General features: G+C 32.2%; 2 protein-coding genes across 9 annotated transcripts in view; one reads left to right on the top strand and one right to left on the bottom strand.

Annotated features, from left to right (window-relative positions):
- The window catches only part of LOC105338325 (polycystin-1), a 47,956-nt gene extending 43,003 nt beyond the window's left edge, over nucleotides 1-4,953 (top strand). For all 8 annotated transcript variants that reach the window (XM_066067096.1, XM_066067103.1, XM_066067099.1 and 5 more), the window contains 5 exons: nucleotides 66-353; nucleotides 640-774; nucleotides 1,001-1,318; nucleotides 1,407-1,589; nucleotides 1,915-4,953. In XM_066067096.1, coding sequence (XP_065923168.1) covers nucleotides 66-353; nucleotides 640-774; nucleotides 1,001-1,318; nucleotides 1,407-1,589; nucleotides 1,915-2,325 — 1,335 coding nt within the window. In that variant the 3' untranslated portion in view covers nucleotides 2,326-4,953. The remainder of the gene's footprint in view (nucleotides 1-65; nucleotides 354-639; nucleotides 775-1,000; nucleotides 1,319-1,406; nucleotides 1,590-1,914) is intronic.
- A 412-nt stretch (nucleotides 4,954-5,365) lies between these two features.
- Nucleotides 5,366-12,796, bottom strand: LOC105338324 (mitochondrial dicarboxylate carrier). The gene is made up of 9 exons (XM_011443385.4): nucleotides 12,573-12,796; nucleotides 12,118-12,237; nucleotides 11,048-11,208; nucleotides 9,947-9,988; nucleotides 9,649-9,763; nucleotides 9,059-9,151; nucleotides 8,400-8,480; nucleotides 7,601-7,657; nucleotides 5,366-6,932 (listed from the first exon to the last, which is right to left on the bottom strand). The coding sequence occupies exons 1-9, from the start codon at nucleotides 12,666-12,668 to the stop codon at nucleotides 6,816-6,818; spliced, it is 882 nt and encodes a 293-aa protein (XP_011441687.2). The 5' UTR covers nucleotides 12,669-12,796; the 3' UTR covers nucleotides 5,366-6,815.
- Between the last annotated feature and the right edge of the window lie 679 nt (nucleotides 12,797-13,475).

Raw genomic sequence — 13,475 nt, forward strand, 5'->3', positions numbered from 1 at the left:
ACAATATTTTGTGTAAAGTAAAAGATTAATGTCAGTATTAGCATTATGATACTGTGGTGTTTCAGGTGATCCTTTTCGCGGTGGTTTTGTACTACCTAGTCCACATAGTGCTCCAGATCCGTCAACTGGGGAAACCCTACTTCTGTGACTTCTGGAACTGGCTGGAAATGTTGACCACTCTGATGGCCATTGTAAGCATTGGACTGTACATCGGCTGTGTGGTGACCGCCACCGATACCTTCTCCACCTTTCTGAACAATCAGAGAGCCTTCACTAACTTTGAGAGGGTGGCTGACATCCACACAGCTGCTAGGTATCTACATGCCTGGCTGCTCTTCTTCCTTATGTTTAAGGTAAGTAGTTTGTGCTATATTTTACTGTTGGTCAATAATACTCGGATGCAATTTTTTGCATTTAGATTTCAGAATAGGTCCATTCATATTTCGTGATTTTACATGCATCTTGCAGTTTATGACTTAAATTTTAAAAGAGGATGATTCATCTGTATTAAATACTTGTCATGTTTTAGATGATAAAAGGCGAAAAAAAAAAACACCCTGCTTAAAAAAATTGTTTCACTGTATATAAATTTGCAAACACTGTACAGATTTGATTTTTATGTGAATATTTGGTTTTTAGGTGGTAAAGCAAATCCGGTTTATCAAGTTCCTTCACAAGTTTGAGAAGACACTAAATATTGCCTTCCCAAAATTAATGGGAGTCATGCTCATCTTTGGCATCCTTTATCTGAATCATGGAATGATTGCATACTTGGTAATATATATTTTTATAATTAAGACAAGTTTTTTTGAATAATTTTATAAACAGACCATTACTAGTATATCACTTTGTATGAAACAAAGTGGGTATTGTACATTTCAGTCTTCAAAGAATTCAAGAGATGATTTTGAAATACTAGTTAAGAAAGATGGCTTTATATAAGTATTTAAATAAATCAGTGTACATGTGTGTATATTATATGGTATATGTATTTCTATAGTTCCTGGGAAATCACATGGATGGATTTGAGGACTACTGGACCACTTTGATGACCCTGCTAGGAATGATCAGAGGGACCTTCAACTTCTTCCCTCTACTGGCCATGGACACCATCTTTACTCACTGTCTCTTCTATTCCTTTTACATCTTCACATACGGGCTGACCATTGCTCTCATAATTGCTGTGTTGAACGACTCTTACAAAACAGTCAAATCACAAATGTTTTATAAAAGCACTCTGGACCTTCAGGATTATGAGATGATTGATTTCATGATGAAGAGGTTTAAACTCTGGGCTGGGTTTGAAAAACCCAAAGAGGTAAGATCTGTAACTATTTTCTGAATATTAAGTCTGCACATTATTATTGTCGTTCATAATACTTAATATCCAACGCAACTATTAACAGAAGACCAGAAGAGTACGTTTTGAAGGGCAGCGCTCAGTATCAGACAGATGTTCGACTAGTCATTCTAACCGTTCGTACAGCGAGCTGGAGGAACCAGCCCTCCCTGTACCGGCCAAGTCCTCCATGTCAGCGGCGGCTCTCTTGTCCTCCAAGTGGGAGGATCTCCTTAAGACAATGAAAAGGGTCAGTAAATACAAATGATACAGAATATTTATTACCCAAAATTGATGTGATTTTAGATACATATATATTTACTGTGAACTAACTTCTATTCTTGCCAACCACTTTAATTCACACTTTACCATTATCCAAATGGTTTACAATCAAGCCTTATTAAATAACCTTTACCATATTAAAAAATACGAAGACATTAAAGTATTGGTTGAAGGTGGTAAAGAGGCTCAAACATACGAATTTATCATGTCTGTGCATGGGATGAAAAGAAGGTTCTCATGAAAGTGTGTATTGCCTTAATCATGAGCATTATGCATTTTATGAACATTTGTAGGTGGAGTTTTTGGATGAGAAGGAGGACGAGATGATTGCCAAAACACAAAAAGAAGTGGACGAATGGGACTTCCAGAGTCGCATTAAGAATTATGAATCTGAGAGACAAGGTCTGCTTCAGTGGAAACAGACACCTAGTGGTGACAGAGGCAGGCCTGTCACAAAAACACCCCACAGGACAATGACCCAGAAAAGTCTGCCCGCAAAAACTGAGCTTCAGCCCTCTAGTAGTGCTAGTGGACCGGTAAAGCCGGCGGTGCCTACGAAGAGTGGCCGGCGCCCTCTCAGTGACGGTGGGCGGATAGCCTCCGAAAATGTGTCAGAGGCACGGCCACTGGGCTCACGGGAGAGAAAGTCTATTTACAACTTTTTCAAAAGTATAAAGCCCTCTAAGTCTGCGTGGAATAATTAAACAATTAGTGATGTGAAAATAAATTCAGTGCTCCATTGTGTTCAAATAATTGGACAGAACTGTGGTTCATAGTGATATATTGATGAAATGGATAGGACCATGATAAATTTTCAAAGGATGACAGTCATTAAATACCACTTCAGGGATTCATTTTTAGTTATCATATCATGTAGATTCATTTCATTGTCATTGGACTTAATGAACATTGCATATCCAGTGCTAATATATTGGTTCACAATAGAATACCTATAGGGTATACATGTATATGTCTCAATAAAATGCCAAATAATGAAATGAGAGGAAGAAAAGACTTTCTGAAGAGTTGGATAGAAAAATGGGAATATTGTTGAGGATTATGTGTACAACATGCTGCAAAGTTTCTGTGAAAAAAAACCCATAAAACATAAATATTCAATTATGCCTTCCAGTTTGAAAGGCAATACAGAAGTGCCAACTTTTCTTTGATAAAACAAGAGGTGATAAAATGTTTTTATTTACTTTATGCATTAGTTTAATCTTATATGAGTTGTACAAGCCAGTTTTTGTTTGGTAGATTTTTAATGTTATAGAATAATGAAACCATATAGACAATCAGTCATATATTCTTGAAATCAAAATGATCAATATTTTCTGTAGTTGATTATATACACTCCTTAACACACTGCTGCTGTTTGGGGATTAAGGGTTAATTTGTAATCTTTGAATAAGATAAATATATGAAATGTATGCTTTCTGTTGCAAATAATCAGCAATATTCAAATTCATTCTTACTATTCCAACATCTAGATTCACCATCTCCTGTACATGTTTTTGTCAACGGCATACAAAGAGTTTGTTCTTGAAATGATGACTATTTTTGTATTCAGATGCTGGTGCTCTTTTTGTTCTTTCAACAAATCATTTTTCTCAGTAAAGCTTTTCATTGATGTACGTTTTGAGTTATGCCCAAGTGGTCAATTGTTGTGAAATTTTAGATTTTCCTCAAATTGTAGAGTTCTTAGAAATGGTCTTTTGCAAACTAAATGTGATAATTGACAATCCATGTAATAAGTATGAAAAAGTACCGGTAATTAACACCAACAAATATTCTCTTTTATCGTTAACATTGTGCTTTAATTTTCTTGATTTCAAAAACTAGCAATGAAACTCAATAGTACATACTGAAACAATAATGTTGCCAAATTTATGTTAATTCTATTGTACATGAATATTACTGTGCCAAAAGTAAAAACTAAAAGGGATGTACTTAAATCTACCAGTATGATATAAGAAATTACCAGAGGGTAAATGCGGTGAAACTTATCAACAAAAAGAAAGCAAAATATTGTACATATATATTAAACTGACTTTTTTCACCTTTTCAAAATTAATTTCATTATTATTTTATATTATTTTACCAATGAACCGTCCACATTGTTGACATACTTAAATGTATGAAATTTTTATTTTCTTCAAAATATGCATTCAGGTTAATTTACGATATGTGATATATGCAGTATTATTTATCAACATACATGTATTTGTTATGAATTTTTATATATTGTTGACCAATTTTTATGGGAAACATAGTATTTTTATTTTAGTATGAAGAGTATATATATAAAAGCTTATGTGCTAGCGGAAATGAGTGAAATGTTGCCAGTTTGTTTACACTTTAAATGTGCAACTGTTTTCTCCAACATGTGATAGAAAGTGATTTTGTTTACATTTATGAATATAATTCAGACAGTAGAACTAGGGCTCTTTTGTCATTTTAGACCTTTATCTTATGTTGCACCTACTTCCATTTGTTATCAACTTATATATACAACCCACTGACAAAGGTGTACATATAGGGTTCTTCTATACAGGATCTGATCCAATCCAACATTCCAATTATCCAACGTTAAGTTTGCTCAGGCCACATCCTGATTTTTGGAGACCTTTGATCATCACAGACAAACGGTTAATCAGACAACTTGGACATTCTGACAAAAGTTGTTTCCCCTGTGTATGTTGGATTGGACAGATATCTACTTTTTATATTTTTTAAATAAAAATGGCCTTACTAACCAAAATTTTTGCTCAATAAAAAATGTTCAATGATGTACTTACAATATTTTTCAAAATTCAAGTTCATTGTTAATAGATTCTAAAAAAAAAAAGATAATTTTAATATATATCATGTTGCTTTAAATCTAGCATTTCAGAATGCACATATATATATATTTATTCTGACAGAATTATCATGGACAAAATGTTGATTTTTCTTTAATGTTAAGTTTTCATTTATAAAAAGTGCTAATCATTATCTTATTTTCATGGAATTTGGTGCCTATTACACATTGAAAGCAACAATTCATCATGTAAAAGTGCCTTTTGAGTAATAGTACTTGTACCAGTAGTTTATTGTGAACTTTCATGACATTTTTGTCCTTGGACTACTTAATTTGTTCATGCCCACTTTTATGTTTTTTTTAATTATATTTTAAATCCAGTCTCTATTATATTGTTGATTTGCACATTGTCTGTTAATGTTATATCTTGTTTTTGTATATAAGAGTGATTTATCTTCTAGGTGCCTTTCTAGCGTCACCATTTCTACTGTATCTGACGAGTGTCATTAAAGCGTGCTGCTTCTTGACTGATGCATCTTGTTTTGTTGTTTATTTAGCAAGTTGGTTAAGAAAACAATTCATATCAACCCAAGGAAGTTAGGGACACTTTTGAGATATTTAGTAGTACATGTAGTTTTGAAATGTAAAAAATTAGCAATTTTTGGGTCTTTTTTCAAATAGAAACAAAATCAGAGAATTTTACACTATAATAAACAAATCACTGCTTATAAATGCTTATTTGAGTGGCATCATTGATAAAAAAAAACTATTGGACAATAATGACCAATATCAAGATTTGAAATTGTACCGGTAAAAGAAGAAAACATTAGTATGCAATGGGCAGTCAATTTCGCCTTGTCAAATATATTTCTTTCAGATCACTACTGATATTCTTTTATAACAAACTTGGCTGTGTTTGTCACGCAAAAAAATTTAAATACACAGAAGATAAAATATTTTATTGACGACAAGAAAAATTAACAAATTCATTGCCCTCAAGAAGAAACATAACAAAAAGCTATGAATATAGATTAAATTATTACATACAGTGCCTTTAAGACCAGCACTATATAGTATAATTTTAGACAAAGTTATTATTTGGTATAAATGAAATATTTAAAACACAGTTTTAAAATTTTGATTTGAAAAAAAAATCTGGATATTAATAAAAATTAATCAAATCTCGCTGATTGTTTTCAATACATATACTCTTCAATTAACCTTCATGCTCACTGATATTAAGTTTAATAAATAAATGATCTATGTTACAATGGACTTCCATCACATGCTTTGATTTCCCTGTACATGTACCTAATATCATACACATGTACAGGATAAAACAGATGTAGTTGTGATTATGCAACAATAGACATGTTTCTTGTTTTAAAAAAATATATATATAATCTGGTTATTTAAATAAGCAAATTGTTAAGTGTGTATATCAACATATTTTTTTTGATAATAAACTCCATAGTCTATGATAACCATATAGAAAAAATCATTTGTTTTAAATTGATAATTAGTTTTTCTCTCCTCCTACATTCCCTATGCAAGGCAAGCTTTATAAAGCAATATTATGCCTGAACAATTGAACAAGACAATATAAATCAAATTACCAATACTCAAATAAGCAATCACTGATTCTTTATAACTCCAAACTATATTCAACTATACACATGTATACTATAACTCAAATTACAATGTTCATCTAGTGGCAATACGTCATTAGTATACAGAATAAGGAAAATCTCTCAATATAGTTTCATCTAAAAATTCAATATCTTGTAAAATCGGTATATAAAACCAAATAAAAATAAAACTATACCCACAGAATTGTAAGAACTGTATTGACTCATATCATAATGGAATTTTCTTCTAAATCTATGTTTGTTCTTCTAGTTTTAAATTAGGTTTTCCTTTATGGTCCTACATATAGATCAATACTGATCTTCATGGCACAAGTAAAACATATCAATAAAAATCATCACTTGAAAACATGGTATAGCTTACAGCTATTAAAAAATATTCTGTTCTGGATTTCAGCACAAATGTTCCTCCCTTTGATTAAAATAAAAAATGCTACGTTGTGGTAATTAGTATTTTGTTTCAAATTAATATTTTCACCAGTCAACAATGAATCAATATAAAAATAAGCAGAATTATGAGGTAAAAAGCATTAGAAACAGTCTTTAATTTTAAACATTTCCAAAAAAAAAAATTAAATGCAAATTTAAAAAAAATTCAAGATAGCTAAAATTTAAAGCCAAATAAACATTCCACATCACAGATGTTCATAAAAATTTCAAAGTATATCCATTAAAAAAATCAAACAAAGTGTATACATAAATTGTAGATAAAGTGACAATTTAGGAATGCATTTTTAAATATGCAATGCTATTCTTTTTTGGCTAAGTCTTCTTTGAAATCACCAAAGTTCAACCTCAGCTGCTCAAAGAAGATGAATGTGAACACAGTATGGGGACCCAGCCGCACAAAAGCAGGAATAAATCCCTAGAAAAAAGAGACAAAAAAACTGTACATGAAATCCTAACCAATAAAAGCAGATTTGAGAAAAAAATCTCTGGAAAAAAGCAATGTATGAAAAAATTGTACGAAATCCTTGATGAACATCTCTGGAAGAAATAATAAACAGTATAGCAGATTCTAAACAGATCAAAAACAGTGAACAAAATCAATAAGATATCACAGAAAAAATTAAGCAAATATCCTAGCCAAGAAAAACGATAAACAAGGTATAAACTCAGGAAAAGCAGTGAACGAGATAACTGTCTCCTGAATACCACTGCCCATAAACAGAACAGTCTTATATTGGCACTCAAGCCCCATTTTTGAGCATTTTTGAATAGATTTACAATCCCTATACAGATGCATACATCAACAATATAAATGTATAAAGGAGAGATAAAATTTAGTTAAAGCATTAAATCAGCATTATTTGTTTATGCTCCCCTTCCCCACAGAGGAATCACACCTTTAATTTGGGTAGAAAGCAGTAATCACCCCTTAAAATATGTGGGGGGTTTTTTCTTCAAAATTGATGTTCACGATTATTGCTGGAACCACAGTACATGTATTACAAAAAATCATTCTATCAAATATTGTAAGGGAACAAAAATGTTAATTGTTAGATATACATTTACATGTATCAAATGACATACCTTGAAAAATCCTATGGGGCCATTTTTTGCTATATCCATTGCACAGGCAGAAACCCCCTGTAAAACAAAATTCAAGTGGTAAAATACTGTAAAAGCAGAAATATTTGATGAGGTTTTAATTTCTTTATTTTCGTTGGCATTTTAAATCAACAAAATCTGTGACGAATTTTTTACCCAAGTATTTATAATAAGTACAGACTTAATATGTGATGTATACATTTTAGAGATTATGAAATGACAAAATTAAATGTCAACGAAATTTTGTTTGGTTAAAAAACAACGAAATTTGAACCCAATGAAAATATGTGCTTCTACATTATGCTTCATAACTTTTTCTTGTCTATTGAAAGTCAGATATCTGAGATATATGTTCTATGCACAAATTATTTATTTTTTAGAATGATCAGACCATATCCTGTGTACCCCATCTATTTCACACACTGTGTATTCTTATACATGTACCACTGTATCACAACAAGAAATTCATCAACCAAATTACACAATAAAGTCATCCTGTATATGTATTTGTCATATATATTATGCAAACCCTGCTTAAACCTTGCCCTATACTGAAACAGAGGCTTTTTAAAGCACTTGATTCTGTTAACAATCATACTCCTTATTTCAGTCATTCTCACAATAATTTTTTTTAACACATCATAACCTTGTCACCCTTTTCAATTACTTAGATAAATGTTGAAATGAAGCAGATTTTAATACAGTATCTCAAATTAACTTTTTTTCTTTTTTTCTGTTGAACGTGACAAATATAAATTTATGAAAACACTAAATGACTCACTGCATATGTTCCTGGTTTAGCATTCATCATTCTTGTTTTCATTACATCCAATGGCTGGGTCAAAAGTGTTGCTAAACACCCCTGAATTAAAATGCAAGATCAAAACATCTATTACTTGACAGATTCTCTTTAATTTAACTACCATTTTATCTGGTAAACTAATAACTACAAATTTCTGTTTTGTGATTTAAGATTACAAAGTTGTAATTACAAAAAAAGGTTACAAAATAAGTTTTGTTCTGTTTCTCAGACACTGTCACATCTGGTCAAATGATGCCATACATAGTGTATTGCAGTGTATTGAAAAGGGGAATAATACATGTTTTGCAGTTTAAGGTATAGGCATGAAAATTTTGTTTTTTTTTCCTTTGCGAATCTTGCAATAATAATTTTTCTTTCAAATATATTTTATCCTTCTCTGGGCCATGGCTAGAGAAAATGTCTGCCTGCCTGCCACACCATAATTTAGCCAGAGAAACTGTAGATTAATTTATATGATCTAAACAAATGAATTTGCATGTGTAAAATGGAGTTATTACTACTTATGGAGTGAATAACTAGCACAGCTTACTTATCGAAAGAAATAGCTGAATGTATTATGTGAAGTTAATAATAACTACATGCATCAGTAGGGATTGCCTAATGTAAATTTCACTTACAGCCAAAGTACTACAGGTAAGATGGAGAACTATATTGTCTTCAAATACCCCCGTCAACATCATCAGTTGTTTAATCTGGTCATAGCCTGCCAACTACAAACAGATCAAAGTAAGATGATTTCTACAAAATATAACAGTACAAACAAAGGCTTCTCTTGAATTTAAAAAAAGGTTTATACAGTATAAGGTGTATATGTGTCAGACTTAAACAGTCACAAGTCATCGTTATAATACCGGTAACTTATTATTACTTACATGTATTAGGTTTGTTACTGCAGAAATATGTAGGGTTGTCAAAATCCAAATATATTGAGGTGAGGCATAGCTGAGCCTTTATTGTACTTTATCGGCTCAACATTTTTCTTCGGATAGGCAGTAACAAACTAATGAGTGTTTTGTTGACGAAATAGATTTTTTGTATATTAATAAACTGAAGACAGAAATTTTATGAAAAAGGTTACATTCACCATGTTGCCATCTATCATTTGCTACTTGCCAACTATAGATTAATAGACTGCAATCATTTGACACATTTTGTCCAATGATGCTGTAACATTTTTGTCAAACAGAGTCAAACAAATTATTCGTACCTGGCCCACAGTGACAAGAACTGCTCTTGAGCTGGCCATAGTTGCCCCTCCAAACAATTGGGGTACACCTTCATTCCTGTAAACCTTCCACAATCCATCAAACGCATGTTTGTAGCTAAAATGATAAAACAACATTGAATTAAGCATATTGTATCAAGGACCAACAGAGATTCTTTACTACATGTAAGTCAAAGATATTTATCAAACAATTCTTTTTTACAGTCCTACAGTATTTGACATTCATCAAACAGTCATATAATAATAACCATAGAAACAAAAGCTTGTGTTGACATCTTACTTGCGCCGCTGATCTGGAGGCAACTTGACATCATTCTGCATTCTATTAAAAATATGAACAATATGAGTACTGTGGAATCATTAAAATTCATGGGGGCCAATTTTCATGGATTACTGAAATTTTATAGGTTCATGGGGACGTAATTTCATGTATTTTCTAATAACTACAAAAGGAAATATGACTTAAAACCCTTATGTCATTAACTCGTGGAGGATGTTAATTTGTGGTTGAGAGGTACCCATGCACAAATTCCACGAAAATTTAGCCACCACAAAATCTAATGATTCCACAGTAGGTATATACACTTATGCTAATTAATTAATACAGGCTACTGTAATACTCATTCCTACATGAATATTTAATGTTTGTGATGGGATGTATCTTTATAGCCATTTTATTCATGAACTTTCATGAGAGGATAAAAAAAACACACAATGACTTGGATAAAAAAAAACCCATGCATCATAGCATTGGCAGAAATCTACAGCCAGAATCACATAAGAGCTGATTGATTGACCTTTTTTGTTCTTAAAAAAATTAATTATTCTCAAATAACCAATGAAAACCTGCAATATAAATGCATAGGCATGAGCACAGTCAATGGGTTCTCTTTCACAAAAGCATGTAGGAATCAATTAAAAAATGTGACTTGTCACATTTATATATTAATTCATGAATAATAATATACAATGGTCAAACGCCAATATTCCATGAGGAAAAAATTAACATTTTGTGTGTGATTTGATTCAATGCATTTGTATGCTATTCATGAAAGCATCTGCTTTTTTATTGATTTTTTTCAAACCCATTAATGTTGTAAAATCATCAGCATATACGCGAGCTCAATTTCAATATTGTGGATTTTGAAGGTTCAACTAACCTAAAAATTTCAAACATCCTCAACAATAAAATCACAATATTTATTAATAAAATACACAGTTATCACTTTATATTTTAGAATCCATCTGCAACAACCTGCACAGAAATTTACTGAATACAAAAATTAATCTCATGAACTTAACTGACTTCTGACCACGATTTTGCATCATGGCATTTAATAAAATAATTATCACAGCTTGTTATTGTTATTTAAATTCTCACCTGACATTGACCAGATCAGCCGGAGTTCCCACTAGCCCCCCAGTTGCACCAGAGACAGCCGCAGTCAAGACTTTCTGATAGAATGGCATAGTACCTCCATCTTGTGTCAGATTTTTCTTCACTGTTTCATACATGGCAAACCTCGTCATTGAATATGTAAGCTGAGTAAAACAGTGCAGAGATTTTGAACTGTTAGAATATTAATGTTGCCTGATATTATATTTTAAATTCGATCAACATACAAGCTAAAATTATGGAAGAGGATCACATTTACTGCTAATTATAATTTTGATAACAAGATGTTTATATACACATAAATTAAACATTAACACAAACACACAGTGCAGGAAAATCTTATTTACATAAAGATATAAACTTCCATCCTCTAGCTCTAAAGTCATTTGTCTCAGTTGAAAAATAAGGAAACATTTCAATGTATTGCAAATGCAGAGAACTACCGTTGGTAATTTCAGCGAATTTGTAGTACATTAAGATATTTATGAACCGATCGCAATAGGGAGATGATTGCAAATAGTTTCTTTATGAGTATCACCACTAAAGTCAGGCTGATGTAATATCAGTCCAAGTAAAATCAACAATGGCAGCAACATGTACATGTACATTGTTTATTACTAGGTAGGGGTACCAATTTTTATTATCAGAAATATATAACGCCTGTGATTTAGCCATTAAATTCTTTTTACCTCATATCTTATCTATCAATTATCCCCCCTTTGCACTGTTCACATTGAGCACATTTTACTGTGCAACTGATATATAATAACAAGCTAGTTCAAGCCATCTGAATTTTGCTCTCAGGCTGCCACTCCAAAACATGAAGTTCAACAATGAGGTCAGATTTTTTATCAGCATTCATGCAAAAACAGATAACACTACAGGTGCTGAACAAAAGTCCATTTCTAGTTCAAACAAAAACTCTATTTTGGTATTGTCAGATTTTGGTAAAATGTATTTCTACACATACATTCCATGATGGGTGCATAATAATTTCCTTTATTATCCAAATAATGCGAGAAATGAGAAAAGATGTTGAATAGCGTATCAGGTACCTGTCTACATATCGAAGCAGAGAGACCATTATATAGCCCAAGTACTCCATCGGTCTTCAGAATTCGTACAACGAGTGTTGTTGCCTTCACTTTCTCAAGTTGTTGAGTTTGGAGGTGTACCTTAATAAAACATGTATTGGTAAACGTTTAGCTGGTGTCAACAACAAAAATAATGTGCTCTGTCATTTTGACACTAGCCTTGTCAAATTATCCTCTCAATAATAATAAATCATACAATACATCAACAGAACTTTACAAGTCAAAATGATTTCGCTCTGAAAGTCTTCCTTATCATTAGGCTATAAGAATAGCGTCAACCAAAAAATATTTTGTTTGCATGCATCTTAATTCTGTCATTTATTATGATAAGAAATAAAACATTTAATCAGTTAGATGTTGCACTTTATTATTAAAATTTGTTTTTTTAATTCTATACACATTAAAACTGCACGCACCTTCAGTAAATCAAGGGGATGGGTACAGCAAGCTGCCATTGCACTTGCAATTCCTCCGAAATACCACCTTCCAACTCTTTTAGTGTTGTCCGTCATTATGATTTATGCCTTCCTTGTTTTAGATTTATTTATCACGTCTGCAAATTATGTTTTGTTTGCACACATTTACACGTATCATATCATTTTTGCCATCACGTTGACGTGTAGAATAGGCTACTTTTTATATACCATAACCAGGCACTATAACCAGAATATGCGCATGCGTGAACCAACTTTCCATCGGGATCGGTAAACGATTTGGAGGAAATTCGAAAGCTATTTGGAGGAACTTCGAACTGATATATGTGCAATATTTAAAAATGCGATTTTTATATGAAAACTTCATCAGAAGTGATAAAAATGTTATGTACATTAGATTTTAAACTTAAATAAATAATTGAGAGAACAATTAAAAGCAGTGTTACAGGAAAACAACAGGCATTTAGCATCGAAGGGGGGGGGGGGGTGGTGGAGTGGTGCAGGGACAGGGGGACGGGACTGCCCCCCCCCCCCTCCAGCACACGTTTTCTCGCAGCAAACATTTTTCTTGAATTTACTTATAAAAAAGTAAATTAACATACAGTTGCCCCCCCCAATGTTTTTGGGACCATGTAAAAACTTAAATGAAAGGGAGGAAATAAACTGTGAAATTGAAGTTAAAGGTACACTTAGCACCCTACCCCCACGGATTAGGATTTTCAATTTTATTAAATTATGGGGGTTTTTTTGCTAGTCAAGATTGGATAAGTCTGTCCCCACCCCACTTTGCTACGATGCTACGTGCCTGAACAAAATATCATGGTTTCATTACATACATGTATGCTAGTATAAAGACTTTATGTAAACCAATATTATCTCGTGCAT

The sequence above is a fragment of the Magallana gigas genome, chromosome 7 (genome assembly GCF_963853765.1).
Source record: "Magallana gigas chromosome 7, xbMagGiga1.1, whole genome shotgun sequence".
Classification (NCBI taxonomy): domain Eukaryota; kingdom Metazoa; phylum Mollusca; class Bivalvia; order Ostreida; family Ostreidae; genus Magallana; species Magallana gigas.